This window comes from Bos indicus, chromosome 19 (assembly GCF_029378745.1).
Source record: "Bos indicus isolate NIAB-ARS_2022 breed Sahiwal x Tharparkar chromosome 19, NIAB-ARS_B.indTharparkar_mat_pri_1.0, whole genome shotgun sequence".
Taxonomy (NCBI): Eukaryota; Metazoa; Chordata; class Mammalia; order Artiodactyla; family Bovidae; genus Bos; species Bos indicus.
Window position 1 is genome coordinate 25,941,332 of NC_091778.1, and position 20,695 is coordinate 25,962,026.

General features: G+C 42.7%; 1 protein-coding gene across 2 annotated transcripts in view; it reads right to left on the bottom strand.

Annotated features, from left to right (window-relative positions):
• Positions 1 to 20,695, bottom strand: part of ZZEF1 (zinc finger ZZ-type and EF-hand domain containing 1) — a 94,969-nt gene that overhangs the window by 55,713 nt on the left and 18,561 nt on the right. Inside the window, exons 7-17 of one of the 2 annotated variants that reach the window (XM_019981030.2) lie at positions 18,030 to 18,146; positions 16,921 to 17,099; positions 14,823 to 14,921; positions 13,409 to 13,500; positions 12,885 to 13,033; positions 8,720 to 8,831; positions 7,010 to 7,225; positions 5,263 to 5,363; positions 4,558 to 4,727; positions 3,611 to 3,744; positions 184 to 251 (exon numbers count right to left, since the gene is read on the bottom strand). In XM_019981030.2, coding sequence (XP_019836589.2) covers positions 184 to 251; positions 3,611 to 3,744; positions 4,558 to 4,727; positions 5,263 to 5,363; positions 7,010 to 7,225; positions 8,720 to 8,831; positions 12,885 to 13,033; positions 13,409 to 13,500; positions 14,823 to 14,921; positions 16,921 to 17,099; positions 18,030 to 18,146 — 1,437 coding nt within the window. Of the gene's footprint in view, positions 1 to 183; positions 255 to 3,610; positions 3,745 to 4,557; positions 4,728 to 5,262; positions 5,364 to 7,009; positions 7,226 to 8,719; positions 8,832 to 12,884; positions 13,034 to 13,408; positions 13,501 to 14,822; positions 14,922 to 16,920; positions 17,100 to 18,029; positions 18,147 to 20,695 lie in introns of both variants that reach the window. The other variant, XM_070772855.1, reaches the window with a different exon arrangement.

Genomic DNA, 20,695 nt, shown 5'->3' on the forward strand with positions numbered 1-20,695 from the left:
ACAAGACTATCGTTCTACCACTATTTTAGTCACGGCGAAGGCCAGTGATACCTCACTCTAGAAACCTGGCTGACTGAGGGAAGTACATGGTTACTCCAAAAGCACCTGAAAGGAAGGGAGAGCTCAGGAAAACAACCTTGTGAAGATCTGCAGTATCGGACAAGAGAAGAATTAGAAACTTACCTAAAATACGTGCAGAGTGAGCGGAAAGTGAGCTGCATGGACTGCTTGTGTTCCTGCTCGGTGACATTCTTCTAGAAAACAAGAAACTGCACATTCAGGAAAGCTACTCCATGGATGTTCCAGAGCACTTGAGCAGAACAAAATACCATGGCCCACTGTTCCAAACATGATGAACACTGGGGTCGGCAGACCACCTAATGGGCCGGACTGAGACCTGGCCTAGCGCTAAGAGGGAGCAGAACTCCCTGCCTAAATAAAAGAGGGCAGGCAGGCTTACTTTTGTTCACTGCTGAAGCTGACATGCTGAAGCTTTCCTGTAGGAAAGCCTTATGCAAATGTTTAGGAAGGTGACTTCCAAAAGATGTATACTTTCATCACTGGGCATGCCATCCTGAGAAGAGGGGGCAGAGACGGAGAGCATTTTTTTATGAGCTTCCTATTTTTTTTAAAAACAGGATCTAAGCTTTCTCTGTATAAGTCCAAATAGCCAATGGTGACAGTTGCAGAAATCACACCCCCTGATGAGGCTATGGGTTACTTTGCAGGGTTTTTTTTTCTCTTCTTAATTCAATAAATGTATTGAACATTTACTGCTACCAAGGCACGGGAGGGGTGGGGGCGGATTTCCAGAGAATTTAAGACCCAAGGCCCTGCCTGGCATTAGAGGGTGGGAGAGAGAAGATATGGTCACAAAGGATAGCAGTTTAATTCATCTGCATGAGAATAGGGAAAAAATGCAGCCCTTAAGATAGATGGACAAAGGAAAAGTTAATGAGCTGCTCTACTAACAGACAACAATGTCATTCAAAAGGTCCCATATCCTCTTTCTATTTTTCTGTGTGGGAATCAGGCTAGTAAAAAAAAAAAAAAAAATTGCTCAGCTGCCTGGTAAATGCTTCCAGCAAACAAGTAGGACAGAGACTCGCCCGCAATCCAATGGGTCATGTCAGCTGATGCTGTCAGCCGTTATTCTCACAAAGTGAAAACTGATTCAAAGGGAACCCTCATGCATTATTGGTAGGAATATAACTGGTGCAGCCATTATGGAAAACAGTAACAGCTTTTGAAAGTTCTCATAAAATTAAAAACAGAACTACCACATAATCCAGTAATTCCACTCCTCAGTATTTATCCAGAGAAAACAAAAATGCTAATGAGAAAAGATATACGCACCCCAATATTCATTGCAGCATTATTCACAAAAGCTGAGATATGTAAGCAACCTAAGTGCCCATCAATGATCAGATAAAGAAGATGTGAAATATACATACATATACATACATACAACATACATATACGTATGTATGAATATTAGCCATAAAACCTTGCATTTGTGACAACATGGATGAACCTAGAGGGTATTATGCTAAGTGAAACGAGTCATACAGAGAAAGACAAATATTGTACGATTTCACTTATATGTGGAATCTAAAAAAAAAACCAAAAAACAAGTGAACAAACATAATGAAACAGAAACAAAGTTATAGATACAAAAAGCAAACCAGTGGTTCCCAGAGCTGAGAGGGGTGGAAGGAGGAAAGAAATAGATAATAGAGATTAAGACTACAGACTTCCAGCTGCAAATTAGTCACAGGTATGAAAAGCAGTGTGGGAATACAGTCAATAACTAAATAATATTCTCATATGGTGACAAGTCACAGACAGCATGGTGGTCATTTTGAAATGTATAGAGATACTGAATCACTATGTTGTATAACAGGAAATAACGTAGTGTTGTAGGCTGATTATACTTCAAAAAACAAAGAGACTCAGAAAAAGAGGCTGGAGGCAGGGATGAGGAGAACTGGATGAAAGCAGTCAAATGGTATGAACTTTCAGTTATAACATAGATAAGTACTGGGGGTGTAGAGTACAATATGACAAATGTGATCAACACTGTTGTGTGTTACATATGAAAGTGGACAAAAGAGTAAATCCTAGGAGTTCTCATCACAAGGAGAAAAACTTTTTTCTATTTCCTTGATCTTATATCTATATGAGATGATAGATGTTGATTCAACTTATTGTGATAATTATTTCATGATGAATGTATATCTTAAACTTATACAATGCTGTATGTCAATTATATCTCAATAAAACTGGAAGGGAAAAAAAAATAAAGCCTGATCCCTCAAGCTGATATGCACGTTTTATAGACAGCTGAAACCAACCAAAGATCCTCTCTCCGACCTTCCTCAACCACTTAACAGAACTGCCCTCTAAAATGCCTATTGCAACTTGGGGTCAGTTCTTCCTTGCAGCAGTGTCCCCAGCTGTACTGCAGTCACTTGGCAACAGGGACGACACTGTATGCTTCTTTTACTCCCTTTTTTGTTTCTGTAGGGCTTTATGCATCTGACAGGGCACTTCTATTGCATGTGCTAAGTAGCGGTTACATATAGAAATGCCTTTTTAAAATGCTGCATCTCGTTTGCTTCATCAACTCTTCTCAGTAATTCTATTTAGTTGCTTGTCTAACAGACTAATAATGATTGTATGTTTTATTCTTTCTGTTATTTTTTAAATTTCTTTTCCTTGTCCTACAGCAGTGGCTAGGCCTCCTAATACTATATCAAGAGAAGCAGTGACAGTAAGCACCCTTGGCTTATAGCTCATTCTCAAAGGGATGAGTCAGTGATCCAAAGACCAGTACATTGATTTCTGTAGGTTTTAGATACATGCCCTCCACCAGATTAGGGGAGTTTGTACAGGTTTTGTTGTTTTAGTCATCATCCGAATTAAATCTTATTAAAGTATCTTCTGTAGTTGTCAATATGATTTTTTTCCTCTCTGATTTCATTGACTGATTTTCTAATGTTAAACCATCCTTTCATTCCTAGGATAACTCCAACTCAATCATGATTTTGGGTGAGAGGATGAAGCTGAGGATTAAACTTAAATGTATTTTCTTTATAGATATAAACTGAAATATTAACGAATAAGTCCAGGATTTACTCTGATATAACAATGGTGTGGGGGGAGGAGTATGTGAGGTATGTAATGGGTGAAACAAGTTTAGCGTGAGTTTGTAATTACTGAATCTAGGTGATGAGTACATTTGCGGGGTTGGAGGGACTGATATGTATTATTTAGTCTAGTTCTATATTTAGATTTTCCCATAATAAAAAGTTAAACTGTTAAAGAGAGCATTTGGTTGTAGGCATGTCATAAAGATGAAGGAGACTAAACCCTCCCCTTGTGATACAACAGGGTCTGAAATGGAGGTTGGGATTATCTGCCATCCCCATCTTGAGTATGGTGCTATGTCCTTAGATACCTGTGTCCCAACAAAACTCTGCATACAGCAAGTATTAAATACACCTGTGGGAAACGGAAACCGAGAGGCTATCAGAGAAAACGAAAACTACTAAGTTTCATGCCAAGATAGGTCAAGAGTGGAATCTCCACTTTTAACATAAATAATTACCATCATGGTGAAGAGATGATTCCGCCGGGTCAGTCGATCAGGAAAGAAGATGGCAGCCCCATTGAGAAGGGTATTCCTGACTTCTTGTTTTAGTATTTCCATGGGCACAGAGTCTCCATCCAACCTATCCACCACTGATAAAAATGAACAATCAGCTTTAATATAGCCCATTTATTCACTTACAATATATATATTTGCTTTAGCCCATAAACTCACTACCAGAAAAAAGAAATACCTCTGCACAAACTAGGCAGTGTAAAGAAATTATTTTTTTGTTGTTTACATTTAACAAAAATAAAGACCCTATGTTCCAGCTTTTCTTTCATTATTTCTCTGTTCTTTTGAGACACAACTTGCAAAGCCTTAAAAATAACTTCAGATAATCACATCTTATTCTCAATCAGCATTACCATGTCCCCCCTTCAATCTATCAGCCTTATTATCCCTGTGTCTTAGCTGAAGTAAAGACTGAATGTTGTTGTTATTCAGGCACTAAGTCATGTCTGACTCTTTGCAACCCCATGGACTGTAGCTTGCAGACTCCTCTGTCCTCCACTATCTCTTGGAGTTTGCTCAAATTCATGTCCATTGAGTCCATGACACTATCTAACCATCTCATTCTCCACTGAAGAAGGAAATGGAAACAACTCCAGTATTCTTGCCTGGAGAACCCCATGAACAGTATGAAAAGGCAAAAAGACTGGAGAGTATGATAATAATTACTTTCAGTATAACACAACTATATGTCAGAAACCAGGAGGAAGGCATTGAGGAGGACTAAATTCTGAACTCCAAACAATGATTCAAAGAAGATTGAGGAAACTCATTTTCCAAAGACATAAACCTTTTACTGGGTTTGCATGGTCAAAGAACCCCCGGTTTTCTACAGCGAGAGGCCCTGCAGGCCACCAGAACAGGGTCACAGTGAAGAGGAACCCCAATCCTACCACTGCACAGGTGCGCGTAGAGCTCCTTGGCAGCCTCCACTGGCCTAGGGCGCGGGCTTGGAGCCTTGGTGTCCTCAGCGGCGGCGGGAGCATCTCCTTGCAGCACCGAGAAGCAGCTCTGGAGGAGCTGCAGAAGCAGAGTTTGGGCACAGATGCACTCTTCCCTGGGGCTACAGAAAGACAAAGACCATCAGAGAGCAAAAGGGCCAGCTGTTTTTCCCTCACAGTCCCACAGCTATCTACGAAGGACTCTCCCCACTAGGCATCAGGCTCAGTAGAAAAGAACAGTGCACGAGGTATGGAGTCTGAAGAAACAGACCTTGTCTGACTGCCTACTCTGCGGCAAAGAAATGCATTTCTGACTCTGTTTCATCAGCAGTAAACATGTAGACACTATAATACTTGATCTGGCTCTCATTACAAGGTAATATAAAGGGCAAAATGCTTGCAAAAACACTGCCCAAATAAAGTATTTTACAGAAATGTAAGATATTATTTTCAACAATAACAAAATTTCTCAAATCAGAACAAGATAAACTAGTAGGAAGTAAAAAATCCTGGGGGGTAAAAAAAAAAAACCCAACTGTTCATTTAGAATAGCAAAACTCAGAGTTTTCAGTTGTGTTTATAGGACTATCATCTTTATTATCTGAGCCACTAGGGTAGCTCCACATGACTATCATCTTGTAATAGATTCCAACTTACTTTTGCTTTAATTTACTGTAAAAATTCCAGAAGATCTGCAAGTCAAGACCCGCAAAGTCCAGAAAAGACTTGTATTTTAAGCCACTTTCCTTCTGCTGTACCTAAAAAATAATAAAAACCAGAAAAAATAAAACAGAAAAATGCATTTGGAGAAATATCGTAATGGCTCATATACTTCTCATTATTAAGGGGTAAGGTAGCTCCTCGTATGAAAATCCCAACATTAACTGATGTGACCTTTAAGTGACAATCTGTGGACAACTATTTTGGGGTGTGAAACTTTATAAAATATGTGTGTGTGTGTGTGTGTGTGTGTGTGTGTGTGTGTGTACACATGCATGTGAGTGTATATATACATGTAACATACACACACACACGCCTGTGAAAGCTCCCTGACTTCACAGATACGACACCTAGGACATGAGGGAACCTTTACCTGGTGATGACTACTGTCCAGGATCGTATTGCAGCTTGTTTTGATCCTTCCCTGAACGCAGGCTGAAAGATCAATCCTGCTGTAAACGCTCTTGCTATATCTAAGCACCTCTCTCTCATCTGCTGCTTTCTGCTGTGACAGGAGAGCTCCAAAGACCAAACAATGCACATACCAACTGAGTTATCAGTCTCTGAATGTGCCATGAAGCAGAATGAAGGTGAAGAGTAGACACTTGCATCCCACACACGAGAGGGCTCTATCAGATTCCTGAGACACAAGCCACATTCTCTATGGTGACAACTGCAAACATCTTTGAGTGGGCTGTCACTGTGCTTTTATTAGTGACTGTAAAAGTTGGTATCGAAAACACAACATTCACAGCAGCATTACTGACAACAGCCAAGACGTGGAACCAACCTAATTGTCCGTCAACAGATGAACATATCAAGAAGATCTGACATACATATACATATACACACACAATGGAATATTAATCAGCCATAAATAGAATGAAATTTTGCCATTTGTAACAACATGGATGGACCTGGAGTGTATTACTCTAGTGAAGTAAGTCAGACAGAAAAAGACAAATACTGTAAGCTTTCATTTATATGTGGACTCTAAAAATGAAACAAACAAATATAATAACAGATTCCCAGATACATAGAACGAAACTAGTTACCAGCAAGAAGAGGAGTGTGAGGAAGGGCAAAACAGGTGAAGGGGATTAAGAGGTACAAACTATCAGGATAACATCAATTTTAAGTTATAAGAGTATAATGCATATCAGGGAATATAGCCAATGTTTTGTAATAACTTTGCATGGAGTGTAATCTATAAAAATATTGAATTACTATGTTGTACACCTAAAGCTAATACTATAAGTCAACTATATTTCAACTTTAAAAAAATCCTGTTATTATTTCGGGAGTTCAAATAAAGAGACAGAACTCAGCTACACTTCAGGAGTACTTGTAGGACTTATAGAAGACATAAATCCCATAAATGTGCTTTGGCTCCCCAGTGATCCCTGGCAACCACAGCTGGGCATCTTTAAGATCTCTGTGCAGGTCTATTCCAGGAAACCTCAAGGTGATCACAGGCCACTTCGTCTTCCACTTACTGACACCATCAATGCCCCATACTGCACTCCCCTTGAATTCCCAACATCATCACAGCAATGACGCCTGCCATCCTCATTCAAACTGATGGCCTCAGCAGGGCCAGGTTTCACGGGATGGTGTTCCTTCCCCCAAACACATCATTTACTTTTCCCAAAGGAATGAGGTTTAACAACTGAGTAAACGCTACCAGGTCGTGGGCGAGCTGCTGGATGAACTGAAGGGTCTTGAGGAGCAGTGTGGCCCCGCAGACACTCTCCTCCGTGCCCTTTCTGCAGTGAGCACAGACGATGCTCTGTTCGGCTTCTGCTCTTGCAGGCCGGAGGTACCCACTGATGCTCAAGCCTTGTACTCCCAAGCGCTCTGCCGACTCCTGGCGGGTGCAGAGGAACTTCACCATCAAATACTGGAAAGAACAAGAGAGACGTGATGAGAAGGACTCAGAAGCTCCAGGTACTGATGAAAGGGAGGTGAAGGTCATTCTGGGCAGGTCTCCCTGTGACTTTCATGATTAATGAGGTCCCACAACGCCTAGCCCTGGAGACACAAAGTATAAGTCTAGAATCTACAGCAAACAGGAAAGAGACAAGACAAATGCTGGAGTCAGGTTCTGGGAAAGATCACAATATGAGAAATGGCATTACTTCCTCTTCAAGGCAAAAACAGGGTAAGACAGGATAAATAAGGGAAAGATGCCTGCTCTGTGGCACAGTCATTTTGGTTTCTTGTTTGAAGTTTTCTCTTTTTTAAATGTGGGCCATTTTTAAAGTCTTTATTGAACTGTTATAATACTGCTTCTGTTTTTGTTTTTTTCTTAGCCAAGAGGCATCGTGGCATCTTAGCTCCCCAACCAGGGACTGAACCCACAAACCCTGCATTGGAAGGCGAAGTCTTAACCACTGGACCACCAAAGAAGTCCCAGCACAGTCATTTTGAAACAGAAAACAGCTATATATTGAAAACAGTCAATGACTGCCCTAACGGATCATCTCAAAACCCTCCAATTACATGTAACCTATGTGCTGGGAGCCTAGGACACAGCCTTGTCTTTGCAAAGCTAAAGTCATTTTCAAAGCCCAACTTCTATGCACACTCTCTGCTTATTGTAGTGAAAGTTCCTTTGTTGAGGATCTTTCAGAATCCACTACTCAGTTGCATAAATATTCACTGAGCAGCTACTATATATAAATCCTAAAGATAGTTATTTCTTTTATTTGAGCTTCTTACTAAGATTTACAATGGAGGTTACAATGAAGTAGTCAGATAATCACTGTTTCTTTCGCAGCTACAGGAAGACATCTCTCTTACACTTATGCCTGTGGACCTAACTGTTCTCTCAGCCTGAGATGCCCTTCTCCATACCTCTCAGCCTGGCTAAAGAAGGCAGCTTAATCAACTTTCAACACTTGGCATCATACCAACTTTATTGGGAAGCCTTCCCTGGTGAATTCCAGACTGGGTAAATATTTTCCTCTGGGCTACAACACCCTGTATGTCTCTTTATCAGCCCAATCACAGTGTCTCATATGTCTGTGTCTCCCACTAGACTCTGAAGCCCTTGAGGGTCACGATCATGTCTGATTCACCTCCAGGGTACCTGTGCTGGCATAAGTCTGGCACACAATGACCACTCAATAAACACTTATAAGACAAAAAGAGGGGATGGGACTTCCTGGTGATCCAGTGGCTAAGACTCTGTGCTCCCAATGCAGGGGGTGCAGGTTCAATCCCTAGTCAGGGAACTAGATCCTACATGCCACAACTCAAAGATCCTGCATGCTGCAACTAAGACCTGGCCCAGCCAAATGAAGAAATATCTAAAGGAAAAAAAAAAAAAAACCAGACAAAAGGAGGGAAGGAGTGGGGAGGTACGTGAAGGCCACAATCCACTGATGCTTACTTTGGCAACTCTGCACTGCTGCAACTTGACATCTGCTTCATCCCACTCTTCTTCCAGCTCAAACCAGCCAATGGGATCATCTTCACCAAGGATATCAGACGAGCAACCGATCCTGTAAACACAAAGGTACTCATAAAACATTCTCCTGTTTCTCAACTTCTCAAGAGTCTAACGAATAAGGCACCACTTATATGGCATTTGGGCTTCCCTTGTGGCTCAGCTGGTAAAGAATCTGCCTGCAGTGTGGGAGACCTGGGTTTGATCCCTGGGTTGGGAAGATCCCCTGGAGAAGGGAAAGGCTACACACTCCAGTATTCTGGCCTGGAGAATTCCATGGATTGTACAGTCCATGGGGTCACAAAGAGTCGGACATGACTGAGCGACTTTCACTCCACTTTGACTTTACATGGCATTTAACTTGTTTAGACGGCCTGTCTGTTAACAACAGGCTGGGGTGCGCCACTTGGTGCCTAAGTATACAAGGGAGGTGGTGGTAACTTCCTCCCCACTCCTCAGCCTCCTCATCTGAACGATGGGAACTATTATTAGCCCCAAATATGACCTGAGAATTCAGGAGAAAGTTTGCTTCTCTGGATAACTGGATTATTTGAAGAATGAGACCTGTAGTCAAGGTATCTAAGATGAGCTACTCAGGAATAAAGTCCAACGCAACAACTGGTATGTGTTTTTGGAAAGAGTCAAAGGAGAGGCAGGTTCATTTTCTTTCCCCAGGACTGGCTAAAATATCCACGACTGGCTTGAGGTTCATACTTGCAACAGCTGAAGGGTAAAAGCTGGGGAGCTTTTGGATCCTGGAGCTCAGCCTTCACAGGCCTCAGGATTTTTTCTTATTCCTTAAGAACTCCTTACAGGAAAGCATTTCAACCCAAAAGCTGAAGAAGCACAACTGTGTGCCATTTCTTTTTAAAACTGGATATATGAATGGTACTTCCTTTTTAGGAATAAAATATCTGAGAAGGAGAATATGGCAGTCTTTTCAAGTAACATTCCTAAAACTTTAGTCTGTGCTATAGCTAACAGGCTAGCCAACACATGCATAATTCTGTATGGATTAAGATAAACAAACACAGGGGTTTACAACAACAAGAAGGAAGAAAACAAAGGACCCAGAATAAGTTCTATAACAGAGAGAGAAAAAACATTCTCTTCTGACCATAAGTCATTCTAAGCATGAAACATTCATGACATAGTTAAGCCTCAAACCAGTGGTATTCCATCTAAGCCCAAAATTGTGTCAATGACTCTTATCAGTATTGAGTGTTTGAGGACTTTTTAATTCACTCTGGGAGTCATCAAGGAGATCTCTGAGATATAAAGAAAGAGCTGGCAGGGTGTCAGAGAGGGGTAGAAGCAACCTTGCTTACTATATCAATTCATAGGCAGGGTGGAAAAAACAGAGCTGAATACGTATAGCCCTTAAGTATGTATAGCAAGCCCAAAGCTGGTCCCAGAGCATACTGACTGACATCTGATAAGAGGGCAGGGAAATAAAAAGGGCAAAAAGACAGATGCATGTCTTGTCAACATTTTGATCTCCAAACTGGAGAGGGACCGATAATATGTAGGCCAAGTAAATGAGGATTTCAGAGTAGCTCAGGCTGGAACCAGGAGCTAAAATCAGCAAGGGACTAGTGAATAAACCTGTATTTAGGTTAAAAAAAAAAAATCATCCTATATAAGATGTGGAAGATCTTATTTAACAGCAGGTTTAGGGAAAAAGACCTATATTAATATGTGCCAGGAGTGGGACACAGCTACTTAAAAACTGTAATCTCTGATCATTATTTTAAAAGAAAAGCATTTTTAAAAAGCATGTATGCATGATGGGAGAGAGATGTTTCATTTAGAGGGCTGGAATTAGGACTACTGAGCTGAGATTACAGCTACAAGATTTCAAACGAGTCCTCATCACTGAGATGCAGTGAGTGCTCCATCACTAAGGACATTCCAGAGAGGCTGAATAAGCATTTGTCAGAGATGCCACCATAGGAAGCCCAGAGGAGAGAGGAAGTTTGTCTAGAACCTTGCTACTTCATGTGTGATCCATGGTCAGGGAGCACCAGAGTCACTTGGGAGCTTGTTAGAAATGAAGGTCTCAGGCCCCATGCAGAACCATCGAATCAGAATCCACATTTGACACAATTATCAGTGGTTCGTAAGTCCATGAAAGCCCAGGAGTAGAGTACTGTGTGTTAGTCACTCAGTCGTGTCTGACTCTTTACAACCCCATGGACTTTAGCCTACCAGGCTCCTCTGTCCATGGAATTCTCCAGGCAAGTACAGTACTGGGTGATAGGAAAATCTCCAGCACCCCGTTACCTATGAAATACAGGAGCAAAAAGAGCGAATCTCAGGCTCAGCCCTGTGAGTTTGCTACTAGTGCTAAGGGAGGTAACACTGCACAGGAGGTCACCGATGCCCTCTGCAGCTAAGTCCAACAGACTTACCTTACTGCATCTAGACTTATCTTACTAATTCCTGGGTGACATCTGACAGGGCTGCCCACTCCCTGCCTCTCTAACCATGACTTTCCATTGGCTTTCCTGCTGCTTCTCTGGCCACTTTTACCAGCCTCCCTTTCTCCGTTGCCCCTGAAATACTGGTGCCTCTCAGCAGGTTGGCCTTTCTGTGCTCTTCCCACCATACATGCTCCTCCAGAATGATCTCTTCGAATTCATTTTAAACCGTCGCTGAAATGTTTCTGCTCTCTGTGCCTTCAAGACAAAGTCTCTTCCAGGCTCCTGACCTGCTTATCCAACTAGCTGTGGGACATCTCAGAGGTGTCCTACAGCCTCAAAGCCAACAGGGCCAAAACTGAGCTCATCATCTTCTCACAAACCTGTACTCCCTGAAGTATGTTCTATCTCAGAGAAAGGCACTACCAATGTCCCCCCTGCCAAGGCAAAACCCAGGACTCACTGATGCCTACGCTTTCTCCCCTCTCCGGCTCTTCATTTAGTCACTCACCAGGTCCTGCTGTTTCTCTGGTGGGCTACAGTCCATGGGGTCACAAAGAGTCGGACACAACTGAGAGACTAACATACACACACGAAGTCCTGGTGGTTCTGCCTTCTAGCATGTCTGCAGTCGGTCCACATCTCTCCCCTGCTCCTGTCGCAGCTCTGGGTGACGTCACCCATACTCTGGCCTCCACGGCGACAGCAGCAGCTTCACCCACTGCACCCTGCCCCCTGTTCACTCTCCTCCAGCCCTGCCTCACACAGCAGGCTCCAGAGTAGTACGCCCAAACCATACATGCGATCTTGTTCTTCCTGAAACTTCTGGATAGCACAATCCCGTCTGACTCCCTTCCCCTGCCCCCACTGCTTTCAGGATAAAGTCTCAACTCTGAAACAGAGACAAAGGGCCTTTAATGACCTGACCCTTTCCTTGCTCCAGCTTCACCTTGCCCCACTCTCTGCCTCACCGCACAACTCAACAAGGTGTGGCTCGCCAGTGCCTTGAGCAGGCCAGACTCCACCTCTGAGTTCTCAACTCCATTCTATTCTTTGCTCGGGACATTCTTCTTCCACTACTCCAAGGGGTTAATTAACTTTAACTCCTCCATATTCAACACTTCCTCCAGGAAGCCTTCCCTGATCAGGTCAGGTGCTCTGCCCTGTGCTCCTAGAACACCTGATCCCTCCTACCTACCTTGCCTGGACAGCACAGTGACTCTGTAGGCTTTACCATCTGTCTTCTGAGCAGGCTCTGTAGAGCAGAGACTGTGCCAACTTGCTCATTAGTGCAAGGCATCTTTGGTGCCTAGCAGCAGGCCGAGCACATCATAGGTACTTAATAATTATTTTCAATAAAAGCACAAAAACAGGAGGAAGGAAGTTGGGGCTGGGGTACATTTCCCAGGGGCTAGATAAGACTAAAGACCTCAGGCTGCCCACAATTCACATGGATATCATTACCCAGCCATTTTGAAGATCTATATACCTGGTCACGAAAGGGACCGAGTAAAAGTCTATGAACAAATTAAAATATATGTCTTCACACATGCTGCCAGAAAGCAATGAATGTTCCTGGCTACTAAAGATGGGTTAGTAGCAACTTTTTTTCTATAAAGAAAACATGTCACCAGTAAGAGAATGTATATTATCTTATTAACTAGAAAGATTTTTATTCTGTTCCTTACCTGCTTTTTACAAACTGCCTGAACTCCTGAAGCTTCCATTTGTCATATTTTTCGAATCTTTTGAAGTGTTCTTCCGCATGAAATTTATCAGAAGATGAATTGTACGCAAACACCAAGCCACACTGGGCACCGATGCCACCACGTCGAACCTGGAAACAGAGGCCTAAGTAAAGAACATTGAAGGGGCCGGAATTGTGTGGCCATTCTGTTCCCAAGTAATGTGGTCAGATTCAAAGAGCTTAAAGCAAAAATGAAACCAACAGAGAGAGATCTCAAATACATGAAATCCTGGAAAAGTAAGAAAGTTGCTTCCCAAGAAAGGATTCCTCACCGTTTTTGATCCTTATACTCACACCATTCACAGACTTAAAATATATTCATCTTTTTGCCCCTGTGTCTGCTACAGGCCTGACACAGAAAAATCACTAAAATCAATGAAAAGCCAGTGACATGGACTTCTGCAATGCAACCCTATTTTTAAAACTAGTAGTAACATTTCTGAAAGAAGGCAGCAGAAGAATTACCATAATTCTGATCTGAGTAACTTGGAAGGCAGATTCAGTTCCTGTAGAAAAAATAGTACTTGCTCTGGTTTTTCCAGTCTCTGTAAGAAAACCTACAAAAAATAAAAATTAACATTAGGATGACTGATACATCTGTAATAACCCTAAGAACTAAGACCAACAAAACCAAGGCATATCCTTTGAGGCAGAGGCATCTAGCCCATCTGGTCCTCTCATAAAAATTAGAAAAAGAATTCCTCTCTAGGCAGATGCAACCCCGCTGATCAACCACCAGGTAACAGATAATGGGCCAGGTATAACTTCGTCAGAGCATAACCTTTTCAACTATACAGGCAACCCTGCTCTGAGGCAACAATAAAGAAATAAAAAGTTGGGGTACTCTTTCTGCCCCCTTCTGATGCCTATGTCAGAAGCTTTCTCTATCTCCTTTATACTTTAATAAAACTTTATTACACACACACAAAAAAAAAAAAAAAGAAATAAAAAGTTGATAAAGATTGTGACTTTAATTCAAAGAGACAAAAGACTAGACAGTTAATCATCTTTCTGAACCATTCCTAAAACCACGACTGATGTTTGGCTGGGCTGTTAGAGGCAAGCAGACTTAAAGCCTGAGAGAGGAATTAGTTTCTCAAATACTGTCAGGAAAGATTGTGAGTCTTCAAAATGGGCAAGAAAAGAATGTGTGTGTTTGCATGTGTCCTCAGTCATGTCTGACTCTCTACGATCCCATGGACTATAGCCCACCAGGCTCCTCTGTGCATGGGATTCTCCTGGCAAGAATACTGGAATGGATGGCCATGTCCTCCTCCAGGGGATCTTCCCGACCCAGAGATTGAACCCTCGTCTCCTGCATTGGCAGGCAGATCCTTTACCACTGAGCCACCTGGGAAGCCTCCCCAAAGTGTTTATTTAACCCACTCTTTTGAGTTCTCGCCACCTTTCATTGTCTCTAAGCTACTTGATAATTCTATAAATTGTACAATATGACAGTAATGCAAATGATTCTTGTCCACAGAAATAAAAATTGTGTCTATAGGAACACAGCTGATTATTCCTTATGAAGACTGACCAATTTTGCAGCTATCTGTAGATTCATGTTAGCATTCTTATTGGTCTCCATGTATTAATGAGTTCTCCTTTGACCTGCCTGTATAACATCCTAGTGGTCCCCTCCTTACTGTATAATGTGAACATTCAAGTACTTTTAAGTTGTTACAGGTGAGTGACACCTAGCAGATGGCAACACTGTAGTAAAGAAATCACACAAACAGTTCAGGAACCATTGATGCCAACTGAAGCACACAGGCAGTGAAGACTGCACGTCCTGAAAGTTTCAAAGACCACAGTGTGGTTCCACAGGGCCTCTAGTGGCCATTTCCACTCACTAAAACCCCGCAGGTCCACTACTCACCGTCCCTCGTCCACGGCTCAGCAAGCAGGTTTTCAGGCCCTGACTTCTCTTCTTTTCCCTTGACATCACAGGCCTGAAGAGTCAATTGGAGAGGTTTCCCTGATCAAAGAAAAGAGAGAAAGCGAGAGAGCCTGAAGCTAGCGCTATGAAAAAATGAAAACTAGAATGCTCATCAGTGGAAACAGAGAGCCTGTGGCCACCCAGATTGCTAACTAAAAACTGACCCATTTAACAGCTAACATAGGAAGTAGTATCAGATAAAAGGGGATACCACCCTTTTCTGCTCTCCTGAAAGAAACAAAGAATAAGTCAATCCAAAAGAATCACTCTAGAATAACAACCAGTCAGAAACAAAGCATATCGTAAGACACAGATTAATAACACAGACTTAATATAGTTGTGTGTTGAGCAGGAGGAGAAAGGAATTCCTAAGACACTGTTTGGGAGTCAATAATTAAGTTTATTGTAACTGCATTTAAATATATAAATAATGAAAAAACAAATATCATATATTAATGCATATTTATAGGATCTAGAAAAATAATACTGATGAACCTATCTGCAGGGCAGAAATACAGACTCAGACACAGAGAACGGACTTGCGGCCACAGCGGGGGAAGGAGAGGGTGGGACAAACTGGGAGAGTAGCACTGACAGATGCACACTGCCGTGTGTGAGACAGACGGCCAGTGGGAAGCTGCTGCTCAGCACAGGGGCCCAGCCGGCTGCCTGTGATGACCTGGGGGCGGGGTGGTAGGCGTGGGGTGGGGTGGCGGAGTGGGGAGGCTGAAGAGGGAGGGGATGTATGCTTACTTATGACTGATTCATGTTGTCGTATGGCAGAAAGCCACACAACAATGTAAAGCAATTACCCTCCAACTAAAAATAAATTTAAAATATATCAATAAAATAAAACATACATAAATAATGTCTCGGGGTTTGGCGTTTTGTTTCTTAAAATTATCTCTAGGCAAATTTTGGAAGTTTTCAAAATTATATAGATCAACTTTTACTATCATGATCTAAAAAACACTTTCTTTTGTTTTAGTAATGTAATGAAAACTCTATAACCCTATTAACCTATAAACCAAACTGGAACTAGAACATTATCAATAATGAACAGCCCCCCTAGGCATTCCTCCCCCGTTTAGGCTCTCTGCCCAAATAACAGCTAAACTGAATCTAAAACTTTTCTGGAGAATATTTTCCAGATAGATCCCTCCCATCTGGCCATGGATCCCAACCTCTCCAAAGAAATGATCTTCCCAAAACTGGGGAGGGGGTAACTGGATTTACATGATATCTATTGATGACTTAAACAATTAAAAGTAAACTATTAGGAAATATTAAGGCAAAGGTACAAATATCATCTCTGGAGAAGGAAATGGGAACACACTCCAGTATTCTTGCCTGGGAACTCCCACAGACAGAGGAGCCTGGCAGGCTACAGTGTGTGGGGTCGCAGAGTCGGGCACAGCTAAGCAGCTGAACAACAGCAAACACCACAAGGAATGACCACAGTGCTCTGACGGGATGGGGTCCAACGCAGTACTCTGTGGACAGAAGCTTCAGCCCTAGAGGCTAGGACGGCACGTGTCAGGTGCAATCATCTGAGAGTAGCTCTACAGACTCCTGTGTTGAGAAGGATTAAGAAGCTCCAACCTGGATCAGTGGAAACGTGCTAAGATGCGTTGCCCTTGGGCCCAGGAGGGAAAGTGGTGGCTGGCATGTATGTCTGCCCATATATGTCATTCCAACCAGCTATCAGCTACCACGAGGATGCATTCCAAGACAAGGGTCTTTGCGCCAGGTCTGGCATTCAAATGGCCACCAAGCCTCAGTCATTAGGTCAGTAAACCCTGGGAGTACAGTGCAGTGGATACTCAAGTTTCTTTTCTGCTAATGCATCCATAAATGAACCAGCATCTCCCTCCTTCCTATCAACCTTAGTCAAAGAAGACATGTTCCTCCAGAAACCACAGTATAAGTACAATGCCCCGGCCCACAAACTACTACTCAACAAGATAAGAAGATGCCAGAAGGTCCCCCGTTGGTGATGGTATCATGCATCTTTGTGCACCTTGCCAAGGTCACTTACCGTATTTAAGGAGCAGGTTCTGCCTGACCGACGCCATGGATGAGATGAGGGATGAGGCATCATAGTGTGTGTCCAGGTGATCAGTGACAGTACACAGAGAGCTCAGCACTTTGGCAACACTTCCTCTCGCTAGTGCAAAGGCCAGAAGAGTCAGCTCCACCTCTGGTGTAGAACGGCAGCTACAAACAAAGAGCAGAAAGCATTTCACTTCTTAAAACGTGAGAAAATTCAGGTAGTTCAAACTTTGTGTAATTGATCACCAAAAGCAAAATCAACCTGCCATACGCTTCATCCATTTACCAGAAACACTTTTTCAAAATCCTTAAGATATCCTAAAGAAAAACTAAATCGGTCTGGAGGAATAGGAAATAAAACCCTCACCTTTGTAACCTTAATCTGTAAGTATAAAATAATGCTATCAATTTCAAGAAGTCCAACTTTATAAACCAAAAATAAATAAGCACCTGCTATCAAGAAGCCTTGAGTAATGACCTGGCTTGCTCAGACAGCTAAGGGCTTTTTCCTTCAAGCACCAGTCACGTATTTTAGATCTACTCCATGTCACTCTTATCTAGTTTCTTAAACACATTACCCTGAAACTTTCAAAACTGTCTAGATGTCTCAGGGCCTGGTTTGTACTCTAATACAGTAACGTCCTCAGGGCTCACTGTGACAGAGCTGAGTGTCCCCACACTAACTGACTCCTCTATCAGCTATCAGGGTGTCCTTTCCCAGGTCTATGGACAACCAGGCTTGTTAGACCTGCCCATGGAGGCAAGCAGGTGCTGGGCTGGGGATGTGAAGGAACGGAGAGGCTTTGAGTTCTGGACTGTGCCACGAACAGAGAGGCTTTGAGTTCTGGACTGTGCCACCTCTTCCCTGGCTGAATCTGAGGACTACTCCACCCCCACCCCCGATTCCTAAGGTCGGGGGACATTACTAGTTAATGCAGGGCACCGTTATTTCACTTTCTCTTCAGTCACTAAAAAATGAAACACTGGAAAAATTAAAAAAAAAAAAAAAAAGACGTGACAAGCACATATGCCCTCTATCTGCCAACACCGGCCCCCCATCTCCCCCTACCCCACTTATCGACCTTGAGTTCTTACCTAGTAATCCTTATGAGGAAGCTGTCCACCTCTTCCAGAACGTTGGGAGACAGGAAAGTGGAGAAATCTGTAGATCCTGGTGAGAGGGACAGCGGAGGCATGTGCTGCAGCGCCTTCCTAGGAGTGTAAGGTGCACAATCAGAACAAACCCAGGCCAACGATAAATGTATTAATATAATTTCAAATCAAATAAAAATACATTGTTGGAAGCTTGTTTGGATTAAACCCTTACTAAGAAACAGTGTTCCTACAGAGAACCTGGTACATAAATCAGCCTTTTTCCTACAGGGGTCCCAGTGCTAGACCATTTAATGGGATTTCTTTTCTTTTTTTTTTTAAGAGTTCCTTTAAGAATTTCTTGAAGAGTTAAAGAATTTAAGAATCTCTTAAAGAGTTTCTTTAAGAGTTTTCTTTAAGAATACACACGACTCTGGTATTCAGTTGGTCACTTCACTTGAAACTTTGGAAGTCGAGTTGTTTCAGATCAGATCAGTCGCTCAGTCGTGTCCAACTCTTTGTGACCCCATGAATCACAGCACGCCAGACCTCCAGACCTCCCTGTCCATCACCAACTCCCGGAGTTCACTCAGACTCACGTCCATCGAATCAGTGATGCCATCCAGCCATCTCATCCCCTGTTGTCCCCTTCTACTCTTGCCCCCAATCCCTCCCAGCATCAGAGTCTTTTCCAATGAGTCAACTCTTCACATGAGGTGGCCAAAGTACTGGAGTTTCAGCTTTAGCATCAGTCCTTCCAGTGAACACCCAGGACTGATCTCCTTTAGGATGGACTGGTTGGATCTCCTTACAGTCCAAGGGACTCTCAAGAATCTTCTCCAACACCACAGTTCAAAAGCATCAATTCTTCGGCACTCAGCCTTCCTCACAGTCCAACTCTCACATACATACATGACCACAGGAAAAACCACAGCCTTGACTAGACGAACCTTTGTTGGCAAAATAATGTCTCTGCCTTTGAATATGCTATCTAGGTTGGTCATAACTTTCCTTCCAAGGAGTAAGCGTCTTTTAATTTCATGGCTGCAGTCACCACCTGCAGTGATTTTGGAGCCCAGAAAAATAAAGTCTGACACTGTTTCCACTGTTTCCCCATCTATTTCCCATGAAGTGATGGGACCAGATGCCATGATCTTCGTTTTCTGAATGTTGAGCTTTAAGCCAACTTTTTCACTCTCCACTTTCACCTTCATCAAGAGGCTTTTGAGTTCCTCTTCACTTTCTGCCATAAGGGTGGTGTCATCTGCATATCTGAGGTTATTGATATTTCTCCCGGCAATCTTGATTCCAGCTTGTGTTTCTTCCAGTCCAGCGTTTCTCATGATGTACTCTGCTGCTGCTGCTGCTAAGTCGCTTCAGTCGTGTCCGACTCTGTGCGACCCCAGAGACAACAGCCCACCAGGCTCCCCCGTCCCTGGGATTCTCCAGGCAAGAACACTGGAGTGGGTTGCCATTTCCTACTCCAAGGCATGTACTCTGCATATAAGTTAAATAAACAGGGTGACAATACACAGCCTTGACGTACTCCTTTTCCTATTTGGAACCAGTCTTGTTCCATGTCCAGTTCTAACTGTTTCTTCCTGACCTGCATACAAATTTCTCAAGAGGCAGATCAGGTGGTCTGGTATTCCCATCTCTTTCAGAATTTTCCGCAGTTTATTGTGATACACACAGTCAAAGGCTTTGGCATAGTCAATAAAGCAGAAATAGATGTTTTTCTGGAACTCTCTTGCTTTTTCCATGATCCAGCGGATGTTGGCAATTTGATCTCTGGTTCCTTTTCCTTTTCTAAAACCAGCTTGAACATCAGGAAGTTCACAGTTCACATATTGCTGAAGCCGGGCTTGGAGAATTTTGAGCATTACTTTACTAGTGTGTGAGATGAGTGCAATTGTGCAGTAGTTTGAGCATTCTTTGTCATTGCCTTTCTTTGGGATTGGAATGAAAACTGACCTTTTCCAGTCCTGTGGCCACTGCTGAGTTTTCCAAATTTGCTGGCATATTGAGTGCAGCGCTTTCACAGCATCATCTTTCAGGATTTGGAATAGTTCAACTGGAATTCCATCATCTCCACTAGCTTTGTTCGTAGTGATGCTTTCCAAGGCCCACTTGAATTCACATTCCAGGATGTCTGGCTCTAGGTGAGTGATCACACCATCATGATTATCTGGGTCGTGAAGATCTTTTTTGTACAGTTCTTCTGTGTATTCTTGCCATCTCTTCTTAATATCTTCTGCTTCTGTTAGGTCCATACCATTTCTGTCCTTTATCGAGCCCATCTTTGCATAAAATGTTCCTTTAGTATCTCTGATTTTCTCGAGTTGTTTAACTCAGAAATATATGTTTTTTAAATTTTAGACTTGAGAACGGCATTCTAAATACTGTTTGTAGATAAAGAAGGCATCCAGCGAGAATCCACCTAACCTGTTGTGAAGACAATATCAGGCATATAAACTTTAAATATATCCGATCTTCGACAACTTGGCATAACTGCACAAAAACAAGGTAGGAAACCCATCCTCTTCTCCTTCCTGAAAATTCAGTCCACAGAGTAGGGCTGTGCAAGGCAGGCACTCGTGTGTGCCTGGGTGGGGTGCATGGTGGCCCAGTGAGGTACTGGAGCAGGGTACTGAGCAAAGAGACAGCCT